Source organism: Brassica oleracea, chromosome C4, assembly GCF_000695525.1.
Source record: "Brassica oleracea var. oleracea cultivar TO1000 chromosome C4, BOL, whole genome shotgun sequence".
Classification (NCBI taxonomy): domain Eukaryota; kingdom Viridiplantae; phylum Streptophyta; class Magnoliopsida; order Brassicales; family Brassicaceae; genus Brassica; species Brassica oleracea.
Window position 1 is genome coordinate 39,130,072 of NC_027751.1, and position 27,110 is coordinate 39,157,181.

At 30.9% G+C, this 27,110-nt stretch overlaps 3 protein-coding genes and 1 pseudogene across 3 annotated transcripts; 3 read left to right on the forward strand and 1 right to left on the reverse strand.

Annotated features, from left to right (window-relative positions):
• Window positions 1-2,413: 2,413 nt before the first annotated feature.
• Window positions 2,414-3,584, reverse strand: LOC106336777 (calmodulin-1-like). Its single transcript, XM_013775709.1, has 2 exons — window positions 3,428-3,584; window positions 2,414-2,996 (listed from the first exon to the last, which is right to left on the reverse strand). Exons 1-2 carry the CDS (start codon window positions 3,501-3,503, stop codon window positions 2,623-2,625), a joined length of 450 nt encoding a protein of 149 aa, XP_013631163.1. The 5' UTR covers window positions 3,504-3,584; the 3' UTR covers window positions 2,414-2,622.
• Window positions 3,585-9,672: 6,088 nt separating this feature from the next.
• On the forward strand, window positions 9,673-13,240 carry LOC106341083 (putative aquaporin NIP4-1). Its single transcript, XM_013779896.1, has 5 exons — window positions 9,673-9,930; window positions 10,023-10,247; window positions 12,484-12,681; window positions 12,811-12,872; window positions 12,960-13,240. Exons 1-5 carry the CDS (start codon window positions 9,799-9,801, stop codon window positions 13,171-13,173), a joined length of 831 nt encoding a protein of 276 aa, XP_013635350.1. The 5' UTR covers window positions 9,673-9,798; the 3' UTR covers window positions 13,174-13,240.
• A 1,275-nt stretch (window positions 13,241-14,515) lies between these two features.
• On the forward strand, window positions 14,516-15,767 carry LOC106338853 (putative aquaporin NIP4-1). The gene is made up of 5 exons (XM_013777736.1): window positions 14,516-14,647; window positions 14,743-14,967; window positions 15,102-15,299; window positions 15,387-15,448; window positions 15,533-15,767. The coding sequence occupies exons 1-5, from the start codon at window positions 14,516-14,518 to the stop codon at window positions 15,765-15,767; spliced, it is 852 nt and encodes a 283-aa protein (XP_013633190.1).
• A 6,281-nt stretch (window positions 15,768-22,048) lies between these two features.
• On the forward strand, window positions 22,049-24,101 carry LOC106338854 (annotated as a pseudogene).
• Window positions 24,102-27,110: the final 3,009 nt, after the last annotated feature.

The window sequence follows — 27,110 nt, forward strand, 5'->3', positions numbered from 1 at the left end:
TGGGGAGTGAAGCAACTAGCCAAGCATATTTTTTCCTTAACTAAATGCATTAATTATTCTTGCCATTGTTAGAAGGGCAAATCTCCAAAATAGCACATTTCTAAGTTTATATCACAAAAATAGCACTCAAAAACTAAAATGACCAAAATAACACCTTTCTAAGTTTATCCTTTGAAAATTTTAATTTTTTTATTTTTCAAAATTTGAAATCTTATCCCCAAAACCTCATTTCTCAACTCTAAACCATAAACCTTAAACCCTAAACTCTTTTGAAAATTTTAATTTTTTTTATTTTTCAAAATTTGAAATCTTATCCCCAAAACCTCATTTCTCAACTCTAAACCATAAACCTTAAACCCTAAACTCTAAACCCTAAACCCTAAACCCTAAATCCTAAACCCCACCCTTTAACTCTAAACCCTAAGTTTGTGACTTTTGATAAAACAATTAAGTGCTATTTTTGTGACTTTTGACCTTGAGTGCTAGTTTGGAAACATAAACTTGATTTAGTGCTATTTTTGTCTTTTTCTCTGGTTAGAATTTAGATCATGACATTTCAAAATATTCCTTTTCTAAAATGCGTATGGATTAAATTATTATGTATGCCGTAGTTATAGTTTATGTTAAATATTCGGGTGATGAAATTTTCCGTATTAGACAAGTACAGTATAATATAAATTATGACATTTGAAATAAATAAGCATTTAAAAATAACATTTTAACACTAAAATATTTATTAAATTAAAATCTTAATAAGTTTAAATCTCTATAATATTATTTGGGAAATCAATTTTCTATGTGTCGCGCTCACATTAATTCTTACAGTGTTTAATTGCAAAGGTAATTAATTGCAAAAGTAACCTTAATGAATTAAACTATTATTTCAGATTGCCATTTTTAAAAAATATTTAATAATTTATGCTAATTAAATTTTTTTAAATTTTGTTTCTTTTTTATATTTTTATAAATAACATATATGAAAAGAAAATATTCATATAATAAAAAAACGAAAAATAATATTTACAAAAATGAAAGAAATCATATTTGTGAAAATATATTTATATATAATGTGATTTCATAAAAAGGAAAGTTCACAAAAAAACAGTTTTAATGTTAAAAATATAATCATCTCTTAAAACATATTATTAAACAACATAATATATATTAATTAATAAAAATATTTTATTTATATCAGTCTATTTTCTCAGATTTTTACAAAAGGTAATTTAAATAATATATTATAAAATATCATTGATGAACTAAAAATATTTTATAATTGATACGATTGAAATATTTATTCATTTTTACATAATTTCTTTTTTGAAATTTTTTAACTATGAGTTTCAAAATTTTACAAATCCACAAATATCAACTTATACAAAATAAGTTACGGAAGTATATCTACATATTTAAGATAAAACTCTGAACTAATGAAATAAATAAAAATAATCAAATTTAGTTTAACTAGAATCAAAAGTAATTGTGGTTCGATTTGAAGAAATATGTGTAATTCAATATAATCCACAAATAAGTAATTTAAACAATCTATATTTTTAATTCCAAGACCAAAGTCTAAATGTTAAAACTAAAATTTAATCAAAACATTAATATATATCAGCACAAAAATACTATGGTTAAATTTGGAGAATTAAATAAAAATCAATATACCAAAGTAATAAACACATCAACTAGATATTATATATTCAAATTATATGTCTAATTAAAAGAATATAATATTATTTAAAATAAATTATACATATAAATGAAAATTAGAATATTAATAATTTATAATATATTTATTTGTATACACTTATATCTGTGCATGAACACGGAACAATCACCTAGTGATTAATGATTATAACATTAGAAGCATTCGACAACAAGAAGATAAACGAAAATAACTAAACATAATGAAAGATAAATGTAACAAATCTCCATTAAAAATCTAAACCATCGAATAATGAAGTTTATTAATCAAAATGAGAGTGAAGTTGAATATTTTAACATCAAATCATTTTAACCAAAATAAAAGAAAATAAAATAAAACAAAAGTAAGGATTCACACTAAATATATAACTAAACCATTTTAAACAAAAACAAATGTTAAATTAAATACACAAAAAAAATTCAAGAAGTCTGGACCAACCCTTAATCTTAATGAAAACTTTTCATGAGATGATTTTTTTTTTATTTTCCATCTCATCCTCAGATGCCACAATGCCAATATATAGAGTATAAAACTCCACTTTATACGAATCTTATTTTTGTTCTTGTCAATTGTCAAAAGCACTTTGTACCCAAAACTAAAAAAATTCCATGGCCACCTATTTGTCGTATAGATACTAAGATCTTGATTGGGCGCGTTTTCATAAGTGGCTTGGAAGTAATCGTACAGGAATAATGGAACGGACGGTAGAAAAACATTTGCTTACGCTTCCTTCCCTTTACTGAACACGCAGTTTAGCTTCTCAAACCAATATAATTGTTTTCCATACCATGAAATCATAAACCAAAGAGCAAATATTGTTCTGCCTCAAATCTCTGTCTATTTATTATACCCAATATCTAAACCAATCATGCAAATGTCTTAAGAGGCATTAGAAAAAAGGTCATCATCATCCATCACTTAGCCATCATAATCTTGACAAACTCTTCATAGTTTATCTGACCATCTCCATCAACATCAGCCTCAAGGACCATCTCTTCAACTTCCTCATCAGTCAGCTTCTCACCGAGATTGGTCATAACATGGCGAAGCTCAGCAGCGGAGATGAAACCGTTCTGGTCTTTGTCGAAAACCCTGAATGCTTCTTTCAGCTCTTCCTCTGAGTCAGTGTCCTTCATCTTCTTAGCCATCAGGTTCAGGAACTCGGGAAAGTCGATGGTTCCGTTTCCATCGGCGTCAACCTCGTTGATCATGTCCTGAAGCTCAGCCTCGGTTGGGTTTTGTCCTAGAGAACGCATAACTGTTCCCAGCTCTTTGGTAGTAATGCAACCTGTGTAAACAACAATTCAGAAGGCATTACAGATAAAATAGTAACACAATAACTTGTTTATATTATCTCTTTAAGAGTTATAAATCTACACAATGTGGAAAATTAAGCTTAAGGAAATGTACATCTTCGATGAATAAGTGACCATAATAAATAAAACTCAAATCACCAAGAAATATCACTGATTCCTTCTTTGAAAATGATTACAGATGGAAGAAAGATTCAAAGACCAAAATCCAGATTCAAGCTTAAGACAATAAGCGATTCAGTTGAAGATCGAGAAGCGTAGAAAATTTCCAAGGATCAAACGCAGCAAATCGAAAGAGAATATTGACTCAGAGACACATAATCCTCGTTCTAACGTGTATAAAGAGCAAAAACGTAAAACAGAACGGATCAGAGAAATTGAAGAAATGAGGGAGAAGAGAATAAACCATCGCCATCTTTGTCGAAGAGGCCAAAGGCTTCCTTGAATTCGGATATCTGCTCGTCTGTCAGCTGCTCCGCCATAGCTTCCTGCTTTCTTCTCCCTTTGCTTTTTATTTTATTTTTCTTGTATTTGGGATTCTGAGTCGTCCCTTTGTGACACAAAGTTCCAAACAAAATATCTAAGCAAACGACAAAAGAACACCACGAAGAAATTAATAAAATAAATGGTATAAAGAAAAACGAAAAGGGGTAAATGTTAACTATTGGAATAATGTCGTGGGTTAACTATCTATTTTTCTTAGAGAGATATCAAATAGCATGAGATCTTCAACAAATTCTCCTAAATTAAAAGTTACAAACTTGTTATTTCCCAGATTTCAAAATTTTATTTTTTTTCCCCAAATCAATAGTTTGAAACTTTATTATAAATAGATCATGATTTTAGTAACCTTTATATGTATCCTAATACATTTTCTAGGAAACACACCGATGAGTTGCCGGTGAGAGAGGGTGAGCTGCTTAAGGAGTTTGAGATAGTGCTGGAACAGGAGGAACTTATCTGGCTTCAGAAATCGCGGGAGAAGTGGGTTGTTCGTGGAGATAGAAACACAAATTTTTTCCATATGTCGACAATCATTAGGAGGAGGCGTAACCGAGTTGATACGCTGAAAAATGAGGAGAACCAATGGGTATCGGATGCCCGTGAGCTTGAGGAACACGCAATCAACTATTTCAAGAAAGTATACTCGCTGGAGAATGTTGATACTGTAACACAAAGCTTACCGGCGACGGGATTTGTGCGTCTCACTAGCCAAGATCATGTTAGCTTGGACATAAATTTCTCTGCAGAGGAAGTGGAGAAAGCTGTAAGAGCTATGGGAAGTTTTAAGGCGCCAGGACCTGATGGGTTTCAGCCAGTCTTTTATCAAAGATGTTGGGAGACAGTAGGTGCGTCTGTGGTCAGGTTCGTCCTCCTCTTCTTTGAAACGGGGCAGTTACCAGAAGGCACAAATGACGCCCTTGTTGTTTTGATTCCAAAAGTGATGAAGCCGGAGAGTATCACTCAGTTTCGCCCCATCAGCCTCTGCAACGTGTTGTCCAAAGTCATCACAAAGGCTATGGTAGGGAGATTGAAGGAGATTATGAAGAAGTTGATTGGCCCTGCTCAGTCTAGCTTTATCCCGGGTAGGTTAAGCGCTGATAATATTGTTGTAGTCCAAGAGGTTGTACATTATATGAGAAGAAAGAAAGGAAAAAAAGGTTGGATGCTTTTAAAATTAGACTTGGAGAAAGCTTACGACAGGGTGTGCTGGGATTTTCTGGAAGATACGCTAAGGGCAGCCGGCCTGTCAGGAGATTGGGTTGGAAGGATCATGGAATGTGTTTCTGGCCCATCGGTGAGTATCTTGTGGAATGGAGAAAAGTCAGAATCTTTTAAGCCATCGAGAGGGCTTAGACAAGGAGATCCATTGTCCCCATATCTGTTTGTGTTGTGTATGGAGAGACTCTGCCATTTGATAGACAGAGCGGTGGAGGATAAGAAATGGAAACCCACAAGTCTGTCGAGAGGGGGACCGAAATTATCTCATATCTGCTTTGCGGATGACTTAATCTTGTTTGCTGAAGCATCAGTGAAGCAAGTTCGAGTGATAAGGAAAGTGTTGGAGACTTTTTGTAGAGCTTCTGGGCAGAAAGTAAGTCTTCCGAAGTCCAAGATCTTCTTTTCCAGTAATGTTAATAGAGAAAGAGGGGAAAGGATAAGCCAGGCAAGTGGCATTGCATCAACAAGAGACCTTGGAAAATATTTGGGTATGCCGATTCTACAGAAGAGAATAAATAAAGATACCTTCGGGGATGTCCTCGAGAAAGTGGCTTCACGATTAGCAGGTTGGAAGAAGCAAACCCTAAGCCTTGCAGGAAAGGTGACTCTAACGAAGGCAGTGCTATCATCAATACCGGTGCATTCGATGATCACGATATACCTGCCTGTTTAGCACACTTGAGAAACTGGATAGCCTATCAAGAAGCTTTGTGTGGGGAAGTGGACAACATCTGGTCTCTTGGGTTAAAATCTGCAGACCAAAAGCTGAGGGTAACCTGGGAATTAGAATGCCCAGAGAGATGAATAAAGCTTTAATAGCTAAAGTAGGATGGCGTCTGTTGAACGACAAGGAGAGTTTATGGGCTACGGTGTTGCGTAGTAAGTATTCAGTGAGGGATATTCATGATCCAACTTGGATGATAGTGGGCAAGAAGATCTCGTCTACTTGGAGGAGTATAGTAATGGGGATCAGGGAAGTGGTGACTAAGGGGCACACTTGGGTCATTGGTAACGGAAGAGGAATCAAGTTTTGGACAGATAGGTGGCTTTCAGGTCAATCACTTATGATGATTGCTATTGCGGATCTTCCAGATGGGTATGATAATATAACTGCGAGAGAGTTATGGGTGGAAGGCAAAGGTTGGGATCTAATTAGAATCTCCCCTTTTGTTACAGAGGATACACGGCTTGAACTTGCAGCTGTGGTGGTAGATACTGTTTCTGGAGTGCAGGACCGCTTGGCTTGGGGAGAGACACCAAATGGACAGTTTACAGTAAAGTCCGCTTACAACCTGATCACACGTGATGATACGCCGAGGCCATATATGGAGAGCTTCTTTAGAAGTATGTGGCGTGGGGTGGCTCCTGAGAGAGTACGAATGTTCTTCTGGCTTGTTGGAAATCAAGCAATTATGACTAACGTAGAGAGATATAGACGGCATCTTAGTGGAACAGATGTGTGTCAGGTCTGTAAGGGAGGGATCGAAACAATCTTTCATGTTCTTAGAGATTGTCCAGCGATGACAGGAATATGGAATAGATTTGTCCCATCTACGAGGAGACAAGCTTTCTTCTCGATGCCTTTGTTTGAGTGGCTTTACCGTGGCCTACAATTTTCGCTTTGGCTACGTGGTGGAGATGGAAGTGGAGATGTGGGAATGTTTTTGGAGAGAATCGGTTGTGGAGAGATAGAGTACAATTTCTACGTAACCTGGCCAAAGAAGTGATGTCAGCCAATGAAGTGGAGAATGGAGGTATGAAATGTCGTAGCAGCGTCACAAGAATGATAGGATGGATGCCTCCTCGGGTGGGTTGGATGAAGCTTAATACCGACGGGGCCTCTCATGGAAACCCGGGACCGGCGTCTGCAAGGGGAGTGTTGCGTAATGGTGAGGGTGAGTGGTGTGGTGGTTTTGCTCTTAACATAGGAAGGTGCTCTGCCCCCTTGGCAGAGCTTTGGGGAGTATACTATGGGCTTGTGATCGCTTGGGAAAAAGGTATTAGTAGGCTGGAGTTGGAAGTTGATTCTATAATGGTGGTGGAGTTTCTCACAAAAGGGATTGAGGACACTCACCCGCTATCTTTCCAGGTACGTTTGTGCCATGGCTTCTTAACAAGGGACTGGTTGGTCCGAATAGTTCATGTGTATAGGGAAGCAAACCACTTAACTGATGGTTTAGCTTACCATGCTTTCTCTCTTTCGTTTGGTTTTCATAAATTAGACGCTGCGCCGTCAGATGTTGTTAGCTTATTGCGAGAGGATGTCGATGGACCTCTAAGGCCACGACAAACTCGTTTGTAGTATGAAGTTTGGTTTTGAATAAATATTGGGAGTTCTTTCTCCCAATTTCTTACCAAAAAAAAAATACATTTTCTATGAACTCTTATAGCTGAGTTTGTAGGCCTTCATAAACCCTTTTACACTGTTTGTAATCTCTTGTAAAGGATTTTATAACACTGTATAAATCCTTATATACATTGTCATATAAACTCTTATAACTAATTTTTATAAACCTTATACTACCTCTGTTTTTTAATGTTACATATTCTAGATTTTTCACACATTTTAATAAAACACATTAAATTTGCATATTTTTTTTGTGTTTATCTTTGTTACATAATTTTAAGCCAATAACAATTCAATAAGTGCAATTAAGTTTTTTGCAATTAGTTAATAAAACATGTCTTGAAAATGTAAAAAATAGATCTTTTTAAAATAAATTTTTTTCCTAGAATATGTAATATTAAAGAACAGAGGGAGTATAATAATGCTTTATAAAGGATTTTTAAGACTATTTAGACCCTTCTGATTTGTTTTTTTTTTTTTGACGAAAGGCTTGACCCTTATGATTTGTTTATATAACATATTTACAAGGCTTGTAAATTATATATAGTCCCTTATAAATCCTAATTCATTGTGTTGTGAATGGTTATAACTGAATTTATATGCCTTTGTAAACCATTTTACACTGTTTGTAAGCTTTTATAACACATTATAAATCCTTATATATATACATTGTTATATAAACTCTTATAACTGATTTGGTAAACCCTTGCAAGTACTTAATAATGCTTTATAAATTATTTTTCATAAAACTTTATAAATTATTTTCACAAGACTTTATAAACCCTTATTCATTTTTTATATAACACATTTATTAGCCTTGGTTAATTACGTCATAAATTTTAGATCTTTATAATAATTTATGACCTTTATAAATCATAATTCATTGTTTTATGAACTCTTAAGCTGTGTATATATATAAGCCTTTGTAAACACTTTTACATTGTTTGCAAACTCTTATAACTGATTATATAACACTTTATAAACCTTTATATATACATTTTTATGGTGTTCAAGAAAAATATATACATTGTTATATACATCTTATAACTGATTTTATAAATTCTTGCAAGTACTTAATAATGCTTCATAAATGATTTTTAAAAAAACTTTATAAATTCTTATATTTTGTTTATATAAAAGGAAATCTTCACATATTTCAGGATGCGGTCTAATTAAATATAAATCTCACCAATGATTACCTATATAAAAGAACTTAAAACCGTAAGAGAAAATGCTATTGATATGGACTACTTTTAATACAAGCACGCAGCTAAAACTGTATATGGTTCATACTAAAAACGTTGTATTCCTTTTAGCAAGATCAACTAGATTAAGACACGCGCATTATATATATAAGTTATTTTATGTATTACATGTTCTTATATAATTAAATAATAAATATATATTGAATAATTAAAAGTTAATAACTATTACATATATAATTAAATTGGTGCGAACGTATAAATCAATTTTATTAATCCAAACAATTTTCTTATTTATAATTTAAAAAAATTTATCAATGTTAGTTCAAAACTTTTATAAAAAAAAATTATTCAGAGTAAATTTTGAAATTAAAATATTTATTTATTCAATATGGTTTATAGTTTAATTTAGAATGATATATATACATATATATTTTAAATCTTAATGATTAATTAAATTAGACTTTTATTTATATGATTTTGTAATCATTTGTATTTTGTCATACAAAAAATTTTAAACCATGGATCGCAAAATTTGAATGTGAGACTTTTAACAGTTTTAGTAATTTATAGTCGTTTTTTAAAATTCAAAATATAACATATACAAAAAAATCTAAATTTTAATAATATGGTTATTGTGATTTTTTTAAAATTATTTTAATAGTTGAAAATTAAACAAATTTGAAAGAAGATACATTATTTTTTATCAGATCTTTATTATTCAAAATTATTAATTGTCATATATACTTTAGCCACATTAGGCAATTCCCTAATCTTATTTAAGTAAATAATAAATGACATTAATAATAAATTTATGGTTAGTTTGATAAAAAACTTATTATATAATCAGATGGACCAACATATTTCTCTAATAATTCTAAGAATCATTCTAGTGATAGTGATGACATGTAGCTATAAAAAGAAGTTGTAATGTTTCACAAATAATATATAGACGATAAGCATACGTATCTTTGATCTTCTTAATCGTCTTATTTTTTTGTTTCCTTAGTATCACAAGGAGTCCGGTGTTATTATATCATAATATATATATATATATATATATATATTATCCAATTATTTTATTTTTGATATTGGACTAAGTAAAACTTAAATATATTAATTTTCATAATTCAAAACCAATCCCAAACTCAAACAACACACCCCAAAACTGTAGTTGGCCAACGTATATTGTTAAAGGTTGTTTTCCTTTGAACAGGTCGACGTAGTAAAGAAATATAATAACTCCGACAAACTTGCAACTCGTTTATTGCAATTGTAGCCTTTTCTACTAGTTCAAGTCTGATCCTATTTTTCATCTATTACATCCAATTACAGCTCTATTATTCCAGCATTTGAGATTTTATCCAACAGTTTTGTGATTGTTTCAGCTAATTCTCTTTCACATGTTTAAAACTCTTAAAACTCCAGATTCTCCAGTCACTAAAATTTTCATTTTCTCAAATTAAAAATCTCCATTTGATCTTTTAGTTTAAATTTATCTCAAAAATGACTTCCAATGGTGAAGAAATCGAAGAAGAAGAAATATCAAGAATTGAGAAAGGCCAAGCCAAAAATTGCCATGGAGGAATCGAGACAGTCATATGTACTTCTCCAAGTATTGTTTGCCTTACGCAAAAGGTAAAAAAAAAAAAAAAAAATGTATTACGTAGTTACAATGACAATTGATCTTTTGTTCAAATTGGTTTAAGCCTTTATAAAATTGATTACAGTTGATAGCCGAGATGATAGGGACTTATTTTGTAATATTCTCTGGATGTGGAGTGGTGGTAGTGAATGTATTGTACGGTGGAACAGTGACGTTCCCGGGGGTATGTGTGACTTGGGGTCTCATTGTTATGGTTATGATTTACGCTACTGGTCACATCTCCGGTGCACATTTCAATCCGGCCGTCACATTAACTTTTGCTATTTTCCGGCGATTTCCCTGGTATCAGGTCGCTATTCTCTGTCTCATCCCTGAATAAGATCTAGATTGTTTTGAACACTAAGTTTTGCGTTTACAAATAAATGTGATTTAAAACGAATAAAAGAAACATTAAAAGAAAAACATTTCCATTCTTTCATAAGGGGGTTATTGGAACATGAATTTATGGGAAATTTGATGATTTTAATAGTTGAGAAGATTTTACAAGTTAAACTAGATTTAACAAATTTTATCAAGTACTTTTACATAGATTTTCATTATTTGTGTATAGAATTCTATTGATTATTATTAACTTTTAACGTAAAAAAATTAATGGTGGTAGAAAAAAAAATGAAAGAAAATCATTTCAATTAAGGCAATTCTTAAACAACTTTTAAAAAAGTTTTTGTCACAAAAAAGATCTCAAGAAATAAAATGACCAAAAAAATTAATTTCTACTTCTTACTTTATATATATAAATAATAATAAAAAATTTATATAATTTCGAAATATATGTTTTAAATTTGAATTTTTGTAAAAAAAATTTGAATTATTATTTTTGAAATGTTTAATTAAAAAATACGAAAGTGATTTTTAAAACTATTTTTACAATTTTTATTTTAAATTTTTAATATTTTTTTCTATTTTTTAAGTTATGAATTGTATTATGTTAAAATTGTGATTTGTATATTATTTCATTCTTCAATTTGAGTTTTTGTATGTGAGTGTATTTTATTACATTGATTTCAAAAATTTTATCGGCATAGAGATATTCTCAACGTTGAGTAATATGAGTAAAAACAAAGAAAATGTACATCCCAATAACAATAGATTTTAATAAAATCTTAAAATCAATGAAAACTAAATTTTTCCAATAACAAAGGATTTTGAGTGGAATTTAAAAATCATCAGTCCAATAACAATGGATTCTATTTAGATTTTAAAAATTCACAAACCAATAAGAATGGAATCTCAAAATTTAATAACTCCTCTAGAATTCTTTGCCCAATAACCCCCCTAAATCAAGTGTGAAGATTTTCAAATATAACAATAGCAAATCAGTACTAGTGATTAGTAGTTTATACATTTGTTATGTAATTAATGCACTCACATTAATTATTTTTTTGTTCCATTTTTGAAGTAATTTAATCGATTTTAAAGCATCTATATTATTAAAATAGAAATACAGATATAAATTAACCCTTAATTTTTCAAATTATTTACAATCATATGCCACCAAAATAATAAATTTACCTACCTTTCAGTATTCTTGTCTTTTATTGTTTAATTAATGCATTATGTTTACTTATTTGAAAAATATTTCTTATAATCTAGCTAAAAAATAAATTATACTTAATCAATGTCAAAAATGTAACAAGATTTTATTATTAGAAGTGGTTATTTTTTATTTTGGTATATTAACTATGTCTAAAAAACATAAAAGTGTTATAAAAATGCATAATATAAACCACAAAATTGTAAATAATATATTGAATCATTTAATCATATAAATCAAATATAAAAATAGGTAACTATTTTATTTTACATTAAAATTTTGATCCATAAAAAATACATTTGCACGAACACACGGATTATATTTTAAAAATATGGTTGTAACAGTTGACGGATCAAAAAATAAAATAAAATTATTCATTATAAATTATAAAATGATTGTGTTTAGAAATATATTAAATAATTATTTAATATACATAAATTTTAAAAATGTATATTACCATTTATATAAGATAAATATATTTTTTTGCTAAGCAAAAAACGAATATCCGCACGGGTGCGCGGATCAAGCTCTAGTCTTTAATTAAAATGAGATGACCAGACAGCCGGTTTAGAGTTTGCGTTCACTCGTAATAAAAATTATCATTTGACCTTGTGATTAACAGAACAATTTCATTTAAGATGATAATGGTAAGAAATACAAGTAAATTAAAAAAACAAGTACACTTTTTGACATCTAAATGCTATTTTATTATTCAAGCAAGAAATAGTCTAGGAAGTCTGACTGGAATAGAAAACCATCAGAAAGCATATATTTATAAAAACCTCTTACATTTTTAGCTATAAATCTGCAGTCGTGTTTTGTGCTCAGGGTTGGTAAACTCTCTTGAAATCTTCTTTTTAGAGTTGCTAACCTTTTCAGTTCGATTGAAAAGCTTAGCCATGATGTTGGTTCTTTGTCCGAAACTTAAACTATACTCATTTATTTTGATATTTGAATGATGGAAATGATTTGTATAATATGTTTCGGGCAGGTACCATTGTATGTAGGTGCACAACTTGCAGGTTCGTTACTAGCCAGTTTGACATTAAGACTAATGTTCAAAGTAACACCTGAAGCTTACTTCGGAACAACTCCAACTGATTCGGCGGCACGAGCGCTTGTTGCGGAGATCATTATCTCATTTCTTCTCATGTTCGTTATCTCCGGCGTTTCAACTGATAGTCGCGCGGTTAGTTTTTTCTATATGTATCACCATTTTTAAGTTACCTTGTATCCTTTAGTTATCCAACATATCTAAGAGACTATGACATGATTGGACGTTCTCATGTTATTGGACGGTTATCAATATTTTCGACAGATTGGAGAATTAGCTGGAATTGCGGTAGGGATGACTATAATGTTAAATGTTTTTGTGGCCGGGTAAAAATACTTTTCAGTAACGTTTTCATATTACCAGCATAGCATAGAGTTGGAAATATTTCTAATCTGGGTTTGTAAATGATATAGACCGATTTCAGGAGCATCAATGAATCCAGCGAGAAGTCTAGGACCAGCAATTGTGATGGGAGTTTACAAAGACATATGGGTTTACATTGTAGGTCCCATCGCCGGAGTTATGGCCGGAGGTTTTGTTTACAACTTTATCAGGTTTACTGATAAGCCACTTCGAGAACTCACCAAGAGTGCGTCTTTTCTCCGTAGCATCTCTCCAAAACAATAATTCGACGAGCTAATATTTTATTAGTTCCAGATATGTATGTATAAATTGATATCTTTCACTAAATGAAAACAGACTCCATTTTCAAAATTTGGCAATGAAATACAATTTTTTTCATTAATTGTACTTTTTGAAATATCCAGAAAGGTACCACATATCCTTTAACATAAAGTGGTATTACATTACCGTTTTAGGATTTCCCAGATCATCATTTCCTCCTAATTCCATAATCCTTTTGAGAATATGATTTGCCACCCATCGTCGTATGGCTTTTTCAGATAATGGCATTTCAAGTTCATGTGTTATATATGCGTATGACTTTTGCTTGGGGACACTAAAAGTATGATGTTCACAAAATTAATACATGAATCTTAAATATTTTTGTTTTTGCTTTTTCTAAGATTTTTCGATCTTCATCTAATACATGAATCTTAAATATTTTTGTTTTTGCTTTTTCTAAGATTTTTCGATCTTCATCTTGTTTTTTTTTCTTCAAAAAAATACACATAAGCAAAGTTGATAAAATTACTTTGCGCATAATTTTTAAGAGAAAATTACTTTGCAAATAATATTTAAGAGATTACCATTATTGTTATGAGAAAACAATTAGCAAAAACATTTTAAATAAGCAATAAATAAATCTTGACTAAAACATCTTCTGACAAGCGATTTTTGACACAAATTTTCATTTTAGAATATTGGTGAACATAGAATTGTCAATACTGTTACTGTTAGAAAATGGTGTTTAAATTTGCTACTGGCTAGCTAGAAATCTTAGTTTCCTAAACAACAATTTGTTAAGTTTGGACACAAGCAAATTGTTTACTAAAATTTGTGACACCTCTGCATATAGCTTCATTTGTGACTATTTTCTAAATTGCTTTTAACAGGTCGGCAGCGTAACAGAGAAATACAATGTTGAACTCCTTATTTGATTGAATAATTAGTAAGACCATCATTAACGCAAGGTTCTTATTACATGGTTCTTAGCAGAATATAAGAACCCGACTCTTAACTTTTAACTGAAAATGTTAAGAGCCTCGTCCTAAGAACCCCCATTAATGATGCTCTAACAATCTTAGTATCAATTCTTACCTATCTCCACGTAACGTCAAAGTCTTATCCTATTTATCATCTCTTCCATCGAATCATAGTCCAACTCATTAGATTTAATCCAATCCTTCTGTTATTGTTTCAACTAATTTCTGTTTGGCATGTATAAAAAGCTCTTTGACCTCCAGTATTTTTAATAAGTAACATTTTTCAGATTCCTTTTTCTTACATAAAAAATTCTACTCAAAACCTTTTTGTACAAACCTATATTTAATTTAAAACTTATCCAAAAATGACTTCGCATGGTGAAGGAATCGAAGAAGAGCAAATATCAAGAATTGAAAAAGGCATAGAAAAAGATTGCCATGGAGGAATCGAGACAATCATATGTACTTCCCCCAGCATTGTTTGCCTTACTCAAAAGGTAGAAAACGAAGTATTTTTTTATTGCATAGTTATGAGAAATACATATTTTAAAGAAAATTAATTTGTTATTTCTTTTAAATTAATTTGTCGTAGTTGATAGCAGAGTTGATTGGGACGTATTTCATAATATTTTCTGGATGTGGAGTGGTGGTGGTGAATGTGTTGTACTGTGGAAAAGTGACATTTCCAGGGATATGGGTGACTTGGGGTCTTATTGTTATGGTCATGATTTACTCCGTTGGTCACATTTCTGGCGCACATTTTAACCCTGCCGTCACTATCTGTTTTGCCATTTTCCGGCGGTTTCCGTGGTATCAGGTAACTTATCTTCTCTCTTAGAATAAGACTTGTAGATTGATTCAGACACTAGGTTTTGTATTTACATTTGTCAAGAACTTTTTCAAAACAAGTCGCATAGTTTTTAACTAATATGTATACAATGCTTTGGGCAGGTACCATCGTATATAGGTGCACAACTTGCGGGGTCCTTACTAGCTAGTTTGACATTGAGGCTAATGTTCAAAGTCACACCCGAAGCTTTCTTCGGAACAACTCCAGCTGATTCGGCGGCACGAGCGCTCGTCTCAGAGATCATTATCTCATTCCTCCTCATGTTCGTTATATCTGGTGTTGCCACGGATAGTCGTGCGGTTAGTGTTCCTTATACATATATATATATATCATTCATATTAGTGTGCAAATGGAGATTCTAATGTTGTTCTGGATATATTTGACAGATCGGAGAATTAGCTGGAATTGCGGTAGGGATGACAATAATATTGAACGTCTTTGTAGCCGGGTAAAACTTACATTTTTCATTCTACCAAAAAGAAAATTCATATATTGAACATAAATATTAATTTTGGGTTTTGAATATTATTAGACCGATATCTGGAGCATCAATGAATCCAGCAAGAAGTCTAGGACCAGCTATTGTGATGGGAGTGTATAAAGGAATTTGGGTTTACATTGTTGGTCCTATCATCGGAATTGTGGCCGGAGGTTTTGTTTACAACTTTATCAGATTTACGGATAAACCATTAGGGGAACTTACTAAAAGTTCTTCTTTCCTCCGTAAAGCTTCTGCCAACAACAATGCTCCTAGTTCTAACAGCTAAAATTTTTTCTCTTTCTTGTATTTGACTGTGTCAGTTTCTTCTAGACGTCTCTTATGTTGTGTTAAGATAATTTGGTTTCTTTTGACTTGGTGTTTCTTTAAGATTATTAAGAATTGTCCATTTTGATTTATAAAATATGTTTTAGAATCAGATATTTCGGGTAGCTTTTTTTTTTTGGATTGATTTTTGTTGTTGATACATGAACCAAACCAAATCCGATTAAATTTCAGATATTTTGAATATAACCCATCCGAACCGGATCTAAGGGTTACCTAACCGTATCCGATATTGAATTTTAAAATACCCCGAAATACCCGAAATCTGAGAAATTAATCCAACCTGAATGTATATTCTATAGCGTCTTAATAAGTATTCCTTTTGTGAAAATTTATTTTCACCAATTTGTTTTTCAAAAATAAAAGATTCCAAATTAGAAAAATATTGGAAGATAATATTTCTGTTTACAACTACCATTAAAAAATTTTGCAGTATTTTTACAATACTTAAACATAACAATGTATTTAATTATAAAAATATATATATACTTAAATAATAAATGCTAAAATTTATTTTTAAACACAACATGAAAATATATTTTATCCTAAATAAATATCTTTTCTATAGTATAACTAAATTTTTAAAAATAAATGTATTGTATGCAAACTATAAAAATCGAAAAATTGGAAATTTGCCAAAATAGAACAAAAAAGCACAATCTTTGTTCCCTTAGTATAAAAACAAGATAAATTAGTCCCTTTAGTATAATATTTGCAAAAAACCCCAATCTACTTAATTTATCAATTAACAATTTTAAAACTCACTTTTAAATATCAATATAAAACAAAAAAAGACAGAGAAAAAATAAATTAAATCTAATCTAACTAAAAAAATCTAAATGGATACAAAACGGAAAATAAAATCCCCAAATCACTTTAATATATGAATTTCGTTTAGTTTTATTTTTTGATAATTTTACAATTTATATATCATTTTTTAAATTTTAGACAATTTGATTTAATATATCTTAACCAAAAGAAATAAATGAAAATAAATATAAATTATAATTTTAAATAAATACATATATACTCTTAAATATATTTTAAAAATAAATCAAATTTTTTATTGTTTTTTGTTTTTTTTTGAAAATAAATCAAAATACATAATTTGAAATAATTTAATTTATTTATTTTACAAGAAAATCGTTGAAACACGTTTTAGGAAGTAAAAAGATTTCAAAATATTTTAGAATATTTTTTAAGTGAATTTGCCACATTTTTGGAAATATGGTTATTCTTATCCGTATAATGTACACACCTCTACCCTGCGTAGAAACTATTACCATATGTGCCATTTGAGTTGTGTTTAGATTTTGTATTCATAGAATTTTAGAATTACTCATAAAAGTGGAAGCTGCATCCAGAGAAAATGTAGCTATCTTTATAATTCATATTCACATTCTTCTTATTTAGAATTTGATTTAAAAGTTGATTATTCGTTCTAGAGATAGTAGATTAACTTGTTTAATCTGGAATTTAATTTCTACCAACCCATTTTTCGTAGAAGATGAAATATACTTTCCGTAGAACATAATTTAAAATTTTAATTTAACAAAATTTCAACCAAAAAAATATTAGTCTGTGTATATGAGTATTTTATCAATTGTTTCTATTTTATAATTTTTTTATTCGCAAAATTATTTATTTCATTAAGTTTGAAAATGGAAAGGTAAAATGGACAAAAAATGGACAAAAAGGGTTATACTAAAAAGGTCAAAGATGCTGTTTTTTCTTTTCATTATATTTTGGCAATTTTCCCTTGAAAAATCATATTTTGAAGGGGTGCTCTTTTAATGATTTCAGATTATGAATTTATTGTACTGAATTTTAAAATAAAATAGTATTAGATTTTTATCCGCGCGTGGCTACGCAGGATTATTTATATTTATAATTTATGTTTTTAAATTAATAGTTTTTATTTAATGATATTTTATAAACTTTGGTTGCGTCCAGATTGTAATTTTTTATTTTCAGCTTGGTTCTTGTTCAGTTTTGGACTTTGGTTTTCGATTGAATTTGAATTTGTTTTGGATTTAGTTATTTTTGTTTTTTTTTGTTTGGTTCAAATAACAATGTTATATCCAATAAAATTTTGAGTTCTATTCGAGCCCTTGGGTCTAAATAGGGATATGAAATTTTCGGTCTTGATTCTGATTTAGATTTTGTCATTTTTATTTATAAATTTTATTCATAGAAAAAGTAGATGGATCAATGATGTATCGTTTAAAATTTGATTGTTATATGTTGTTGTTGAAGTTTTAAGTAGATTATCTTCATAGGTCTTAAACCATAATTGGAAGTAAGAGTTGTCTTCATGTGTCTTGTTATAAATTAATTGTTTTGCTTAATTCTATAGTTATAATGTATTTTTGTAATACTATAGAGGGATTTTAAATTATTTATGTATGGAATTTTTGAGTTAGCTTACTTGCAATTGTTTGTAGGACTAAGAATTTTATGGCTACTATCATTGTTTGAACCAAACCAAACCTAATATTCAGGGTAAATGAATGATCTAAATCATCATCAAGCTGTACATCCAAAATTAGAATTAACCATAATGATAAAGATATCGCCTTAACGCCTGCAATCTTAAGGCTTTTGCACATCTCTGATGGCTTCATAGTTGATAGGCAATGCATATCTCAACAAAGGTCATGGGCCTTTGATAGGAAGACCGGAGATTTAACACGTCTGAAATTGTTGGGTTTTCCCCTATGAAAGCATTGGAAGGGGGAAACAAACGAAGGTACTCAAAATTTTAAACAATATATTTAGTAATTTAACATATAAATTTATACACATACAATTTTTTTAAAAATCCATTTCAGATGAAATAAAATATAAAATTTATCAATATCATTTCTGCAACAATGCCTCCACCATTGCTGCTTACTCAGAGGAAACCTCAGTTTAGAAACTCCCATTTTCTCTTATTCGAGGCAAAGCTTCATCCTTCTCCTTGATTGATATGAGATTGAGTTTATGAGTTTTGAGCTTCCTTGTAGATGAGCTAGTGGTAAAAGTTCAGAGTCGTCGACTGATCTCGACGTCATTAGTTCAATTCAGAATGTTGCAAGTCCTTACAACACAGAAAATTAGATTTCCCATTAAAAATCTGGTTTCTCTTAGTTATCCTCAAACAGCACCACATGATTAACACCAGTGAAATCTATCCCACAAGAAGCTCTGCTAACTTTTTTGGAATGAGAAACAAAGTTTTAATATCTTCAATGCTCATGCAACAAAATATAGCATCACAAATCAAAGTACCTATCCATGCAGACCAGAAAGAGTGGATTATCTCCGGGTGGGATGAGATGAATTATTCCAAGCTTGTAAGGCTTGACTCCAGAAACTGAAATTAAGGTTTACTGATTTCAAAATTTAATTACAAATAATCAAAAAAGGAATTGAATGACTATATGAGTTAATGTTACTATTTATTTTAGGAATATTATCAGGTTGATACAAAATACATTATTTTAAAATTGTGTAAGAGTCATGTCTATGTATTATGCCTTGCAAGGTAAAGCTCCATTAAGTCCAAAATAAAAACATGCACTGTAACTTTCAAATAGGACTCTAAATTAATAAATTAGATAAAAACAAATGTATTATGCCTTGCAAGGTAAAATTGTGTAAGAATCATGTCTATGTATTATGCCTTGCAAGGTAAAGCTCCAATAAGTCCAAAATAAAAACATGCACTGTAACTTTCAAATATGACTCTAAATTAATAAATTAGATATATGAACAATTAACAAAAAAATTATGTCTAAAACAAATAATTATATATTAATAATGTCGAATAAATAAACATAAGATTATAAAGTTACACAATATATAAATTTAAAATCTATATCATATATTTAAAACGTTAACTATAATATCAAAGTTATACACTTGTAAAATAAAAAATACTCGTACGGACATGCAGGTCAAGTATTATATATTATATTATAATCTAATATGTTTCATGTGTCATACCTAGAAATAATAATTTTTAAAAATATATTTTTTAATATTTTTATTATAATTTGTTCTTTAATTTTTTAACAGCGATATTAGAATTTTTTCCCTTATATATTTGCATAACAAATTTCAACTAATTTTTATATCTTTGTTTCCTTAACGCTCCAACAAAAAAAAACTGCCGTCAATAGACACAAAAAAAAAAATTCACTAATAACTAAAAACACCACCTCTCTTCTACTTTCTCTTCCTATCTCTCTCTACTCTATCTTTAAAAATCTAATTTCACTTTTTTTGGCTATTTAACAAATAAGCCCTTGATAAAATTACTTGCTTTTTCTAATTCAAAAGAAAAATAAAATAATTTAGACACAAGCAAATCGTTTACTAAAATTTGTGACACCTCTTCTCTGTATACATATATATATATATATATATATATATATATATAGCTTCTTTCGTCACTATTTTCTAAATTGCTCTTTAACAGGTCTGCATAGTAACAGAAGAAAGACAATGTGGAACTCCATATTTGATTGAATAATTAGTAACAATCTTAGTATCGAATTCTACATATCTCCACGTAACGTCAAAGTCTTATCCTATTTATCATCTCTACCATCGAATCATAGTCCAACTCATCAGAATTAATCCAATCCTTCTGTGATGGTTTCAATTCATTTCTGTTTGGCATGTATAAAAAGCTCGCTGATCTCCAATATTTTTAACAAGAATACTAGATAATCTAACCCGCCCATAAAAGGGCGGGTATATTTGTTTTTATTTAGAAATTTAATTTTCATATTTGTCTTTTTCTTTGTAAACATATTTTTGTTTTTTCTGAGATCATATTTGTGTATAAATTTTAATCAAAATCTATTTATAAAATAATAGCAATTTAAAAGTTGATCCGACATTCGCTCGGATTTTTGTAATCATATATGCTCGTATGTCCATTTCTTTGTAACCATATTTGTCTATTATAGATTTTGATATGCACTTTTAAAGTGTAGATTTATTTGCTAAAAAAAATCAAATTTATTTGATATAATTTGTATTTTTGATTGTTATTTACATTTAAATGTTACAAAGAAAAAATTATAATTGTGCAGATTATAATATGTTTAACATTTTAATAGAAATAATTTTGATGATGAAATATGTAACCAAGTTTTAATAAAATCAGGACTTTTTAGAATTTTTAGCATTTTGAATTATTAACGTAATTTATAATATTTGTACTCGAAAACCTATGTGGCATCTACCTGTAAGTCTAGGTCCCGGATCCGATTATATACAACCTATATACTCAAAAATATTGATTTATTGTATTGATCTAAATTTTGCTAAATTTAATTTATTATATAATTTTAATATCTTTTCGCGATATTTTTATATTTGATCATAATCCACGATTAAAATGGTAAATTGAGTGATCTGCATATAATTTATCTCAGATTTTGGATTAAATTATAAAATTTATGTTAAAACTCCATAAAATTCGGTTAAAACCAAAAATAATTATTGACCTGTGATCCAGTAATAGTTGACTCGAAAAAACTTAGATAAATCTAATGGTCACCTATATGAAAATATTATAAAGTTGGTAATTTGAGTAATGTAGTGTGCTTTAGGCGGATTTGAATGCTACCAGCAAATTTATAGATTTGAAATGTTATTATACATTTATAGATTTGAAATTTATAGATATGAGTCTGTGAATGTCTTGCTGTCAAAAAAAAAAGAAAAAAAATGTTGTTATACATACGTAGACATGTTCTCTATTTATTAAATAAATAGTAACAATGTCATTTAGGTATAGACCATGGCCCGTATTTTTAGCTAACGTATAAAAACATATTTGAGAAAAATAATATATTTGTATTTCTGGTCATGAGAAAATAATTTGTGGGTTAAATCATTTATCATATAGTAGAAGGAAATGAGTTCCGCCGGTTACACGGAAAATGATCACCTCGTTTGTTTCTTGTAAAAAAGTTAGTTAACTGTCGTACCTTTTATATCTGGTGTGTATATGTGGTGGTTACATTCGGAAATTAAAAAAAGGTTGCAGTTATCATATAAAAATGTATGTGTTGTTGAAATAATAGTTGGACTCTTCTTTTATCAAGTGGTCACACTGTTGTTTTAATAGAATAGATATTTCAGATTCCCGTTTCTCACATAAAAAAAATTCTACTCTTAGCTTTTTTGTACAAACCTATATTTTAATTTAAAACTTAACCAAAAATGACTTCTCATGGTGAAGGAATCGAAGAGGAGCAAATATCAAGAATTGAAAAAGGCATAGAAAAAGATTGCCATGGAGGAATCGAGACAATCATATGTACTTGCCCCAGCATTGTTTGCCTTGCTCAAAAAGTAGAAAACGAAGTATTTTTTTATTGCATAGTTATGAGAAATACATATTTTAAAGAAATTAATTTGTTATTCCTTTTAAATAAATTTGTCGTATTTGATAGCAGAGTTGATTGGGACGTATTTCATAATATTTTCTGGATGTGGAGTGGTGGTGGTGAATGTGTTGTACGGTGGAAAAGTGACATTTCCAGGGATATGTGTGACTTGGGGTCTTATTGTTTGGGGGTGGATATATCGGTTTAGTTTCGGGTTCGGTTTGGGTTTGGATTCGGTTTGGTTTGGTTAATTTGGGTTTTATAAAACTCAACCCAATTAAAACCAAACTAGCTTTAGTTTGGGTTCGGTTTGGGTTTAGTTTGGCTCGGATTGGTTTAGATTTAGTTTGTTTTTTTTTTAAAATCTATGAAACAAAAAATAATTTAAAATTCGATGACAAAACTCTTAACCACGTCAAAGTAAGAAATACATAATAAGCAAATAACAGACTATTTGTAATCTAATTAGCGTAACAAATACTTGTAAGCATTCCAAAACCTATTAACTAAAAAACTATTTGCATCTACCTTTTTGTTTTTATTGATCCTATAATAACTTTGTTACATAATTTAGAGAATGAAAATTGGAGAAGATTAACGAAACGAGATGGCTACGATTTAGATGCTTACAGTTTTTAGGTTTTGTTTTCGGTACAATCTTTAGGTATTAGGATTATTTGAATCATATTTGGATTTTTTTTAAAATATATGAAAGTTAAGAAAAAATGGAAAACGAAACTTTAACTAAAATTTACAATATGTTAACATATATATATATAAATAAAATTAACTAAAATTTACAATATGTTAAACGAAACTTTAACTAAAATTTACAATAGATAAAAATATATTAGATTATTGGTTCGGTTTGGTTCGGTTTGAACCCAAACCAAACCAAACCATTCGGGTTGAGTAAAACATGAACCAATTGGGTTATGTAAAGAGCACGGTTCGGTTTGAGTTTTTTGCCCACCCCTACTTATTGTTATGGTCATGACTTACTCTGTTGGTCACATTTCTGGCGCACATTTTAACCCTGCCGTCACTATCTGTTTTGCCATTTTCCGGCGGTTTCCTTGGTATCAGGTAACTTATCTTCTCTCTTAGAATAAGACTTGTAGATCGATTCAGACACTAGGTTTTGTATTTACATTTGTCAAGAACTTTTTCAAAACAAGTCGCACAGTTTTTAACTAATATGATTGTATACAATGCTTTGGGCAGGTACCATCGTATATAGGTGCACAACTTGCGGGGTCCTTACTAGCTAGTTTGACATTGAGGCTAATGTTCAAAGTCACAGCCGAAGCTTTCTTCGGAACAACTCCAGCTGATTCGGCGGCACGAGTGCTCGTCTCAGAGATCACTATCTGTTCCTCCTCATGTTCGTTATATCTGGTGTTGCCACAGATAGTCGTGCGGTTAGTGTTCCTTATACATATATATATATCATTCATATTAGTGTGCAAATGGAGATTCTTATGTTGTTCTGGATATATTTGACAGATCGGAGAATTAGCTGGAATTGCGGTAGGGATGACAATAATATTGAACGTCTTTGTAGCCGGGTAAAACTTACATTTTTCATTCTACTAAAAAGAAAATTCATATATTGAACATAAATATTAATTTTGGGTTTTGAATATTATTAGACCGATATCTGGAGCATCAATGAATCCAGCAAGAAGTCTAGGACCAGCTATTGTATGGGAGTGTATAAAGGAATTTGGGTTTACATTGTTGGTCCTATCATCGGAATTGTGGCCGGAGGTTTTGTTTACAATTTTATCAGATTTACGGATAAACCACTAGGGGAACTCACTAAAAGTTCTTCTTTCCTCCGTAAAGCTTCTGGCAACAACAATGCTTCTAGTTCTAACAGCTAAAATTTTGTTCCCTTTCTTGTATTTGACCGTGTTAGTCTACTAGACATCTAAATACTTCTACTCTCTCTCTCTCTCTCTCTCTCTCTCTCTCTCTCTCTCTCTCCAGCATAGTAGACGTAAACGTTGCATTCGCAAACAAATTACAAGAGCCTATGCTAGGCCTGGGCACTCGGGGTCCCAATCGGGTTTCAGTTTTGTCTAATTGGGTCTCGGTTTTTCGGGTTATCAAAATCAAGGCTATTTGGGTTATATAAAAGTTTGGTTCGGGACCGGTTTGGGTTCTATCGGGTTCGGGGTTGGTAAATCTTCAAAGAACCGGTAAAACCCGATGTACTTTCGGGTTTGGTCCCACTCGGTTCTTTGTTTAAAAATACCTGATTTGTACCTAATTTGTAACCAAAACATAAGTAAAATCGGTTCTTCGATTTTAAAATACCTGATTTTTATTAATTTTTTACCAAAACATAAGTAAAATCGATTCAAAAATGAGAAAACAAAATCATACGTGATCATTAAAATCAAACGAAAGATAAACATAGTTATTGATAGAAAGAATTTTTCATGAAATGAGAAACATTATTCAATGAAAACAAAACCAAAATCTCAAGTTTCATCGGCCACCTTCAACCAACATCTTTCATGTGATAGATAATTACTTTAGATGTTCAATAATATCTTAGTATATTTTGGATACATATTAGAAATTTATACCATGTTTGATACAAGTTCTTTTTGGGATTTTGAATGTTTAGGGTTCTATCAGATATCCATTTATGTCCGGGTTTGGTTCGGATAATACTCATAATCCAAAATACCATAAAACTAGATCTGTTCGGTATTTATGTCGGGTTCGGATTCATTTTTATCGGTTCAGATTCTCGGGTTTGGTTTATTTGCCCAGCCTAGACAACGCTATTAACTTAATTTTAGTTGACTCAAATAGGGAAACCATCACGTCGAATTCTTAACTGAAGTTCTTGAAAAAATGGGACGTACAATTAACACACCGTCGGATAAACAAGTTTTAATTATTTAGGAAAATCAACTACAATTGTGCTAAATGGTTGAAAATAAGTTCGTCAGTTGCACCGTGATAACAATATGAGAACTGGCAAGACTGATGAAGGGGATCCATTGCTTTTACCTTTTGGACCAGTGCCAGAGCCAATGCTACAAAACTCAATAATGCATTTAAGATGTTAAAAACCCAACTTAAGTGACTTCTATTTTTGATTAAGAGGAGTCACGACCATGGGTATAAATTGTCATTTTGTAATCATTGTAAATTGGACCAAGAGATGAATAACCTTACAACTCAAATCAGATTCATTTTGTGAATCTTTCATTATTCCTCCCAAACAATTTCTAACACTGTTTTGTTTTTGTAGTGGCATTCTTTCTCATTGATCCAGCATTTTTTTCTTAGTATTTGTAGGCTTTAACCTTTTTTTTTAACACATTTTATGCTTAAACTTAGACCCACTGTTCTTCTCTTTTCAGACTGAGTATTCATATTTTGTCCTACTTCTGACGTAATGCACTTCTTAATTTGTCAGATGGCTAACGATGTCTTACGTTGTATGAACAATTAGTCACTGTTAGAGTTTACATCTCTCTCTATCTATGAAAAATGTTGATAAAAAAGCTAGATAAATAATTATTTACCTTCTATTTCAACTTATTGTAGCCATTCTTCCTATGATTCAATGATGGAGAATATGATAGCACTTCATTGATTTAATGTTATTGTTTGGAGGCAAAGTCATGAGACAAAACCAAAAAATCAGCTTAGTTTTTTTTATTTATTAACCAAGGGTGTTCGACGGGCGGTGACCCAACAGACTAATTCCCTGGGGCTTATCCACCAGTGACAGGCAAATCCGATTGCTCTACGTGAGAGTTAGAAATTCACGACACATGGCCATATGAGAAACTAATAATTTCGTACTGGAGAGGAATTGATTCCTAGCCTGGACCAACAAAGCGACTTCTCATCTAGTGGAAACCACTGGACCATCACGATGTGATTAAAATCAGCTTAGTTTATTATGACTTTTCGTAGTAAGTGTTTACTTTCAAGAAAGGGTGCAACAAAATTTGATTGGTTTGATCTGATCATCTTGTGAAATTCTTCGTTTAGAAATGTCTATCGTAGATGCTCGATGAATACAACTCAGACAAGAGAAAGAATAAGGATGTTGCAGGGGAAAAGTATTTAGCTACAACTCTTTTACATTGTAAAACCAGACACAAAAGAGAAGAATGTTCTGTTGTATTCATACGTTTACAAGATACACAATATATATACATGAGTTGACATCCTATCATAAGTATAATAGGACTTATCTAATAATAACTCTAGGATATATCTCTAACTATTTATCACTAATATTCTCTAATACTCCCCCTCAAGTTGGAGCGTAGAGATTGAGAACACCCAACTTGGGCAAAAACTTGACAAAATCTGGATATCCAAGAGCCTTAGTGAGAATGTCAGCCAGCTGATTATGTGTACGAACATGAATCGTTTTGATACGCCCAAAAGTCACAGCATCACGTACATTATGACAGTCTTTCTCGATGCGTTTGGTTATCTCATGGAACACAGGGTTTGCCGCAATGTGTATAGCAGCTTGACTATTGCAGTACATATGAACTGTTTCAGGCAATGGGTTACCAACTTCATGAAAGAGCTGCATCAACCGTTTTATTTCCCGAATTGCAGCTCACATTGCCCGATATTCTGATTCAGCGGTAGAGTGACTGACTGTGTCCTGCTTTGTAGTCTTCCAGGCGATATGTGACTGGCCTAGGAACACTACAAACGCTGTGAGAGACCGCCTTGACAAGGGAAAGAAGCGCAGTCTGCATCACAGTACACACGTAACCGCAGATTGCACTTTGCACGAAGTAAAACACCTTGTCCTGGAGAGCTTTTAAGATAGCGAACAACACGTTGAGCTGCCTCCCAGTGTGCTACCTTGGGTTTGTCCATAAACTGAGAGAGCA

What these genes read in the sequence shown, in the direction of transcription:
- LOC106336777 (XM_013775709.1), bottom strand. Translation starts at nt 3,503, where the DNA reads ATGGCGGAGCAGCTGACAGACGAGCAGATATCCGAATTCAAGGAAGCC. An exon ending in CTTCGACAAAGATGGCGATG is followed by an intron (nt 2,997 to 3,427) that starts GTTTATTCTCTT and finishes TTGTTTACACAG; the next exon opens with GTTGCATTACTACCAAAGAG.
- LOC106341083 (XM_013779896.1), top strand. Translation starts at nt 9,799, where the DNA reads ATGACTTCCAATGGTGAAGAAATCGAAGAAGAAGAAATATCAAGAATT. An exon ending in TTGTTTGCCTTACGCAAAAG is followed by an intron (nt 9,931 to 10,022) that starts GTAAAAAAAAAA and finishes AATTGATTACAG; the next exon opens with TTGATAGCCGAGATGATAGG. An exon ending in TTAAATGTTTTTGTGGCCGG is followed by an intron (nt 12,873 to 12,959) that starts GTAAAAATACTT and finishes TAAATGATATAG; the next exon opens with ACCGATTTCAGGAGCATCAA.
- LOC106338853 (XM_013777736.1), top strand. Translation starts at nt 14,516, where the DNA reads ATGACTTCGCATGGTGAAGGAATCGAAGAAGAGCAAATATCAAGAATT. An exon ending in GGCGGTTTCCGTGGTATCAG is followed by an intron (nt 14,968 to 15,101) that starts GTAACTTATCTT and finishes TGCTTTGGGCAG; the next exon opens with GTACCATCGTATATAGGTGC. An exon ending in TTGAACGTCTTTGTAGCCGG is followed by an intron (nt 15,449 to 15,532) that starts GTAAAACTTACA and finishes GAATATTATTAG; the next exon opens with ACCGATATCTGGAGCATCAA.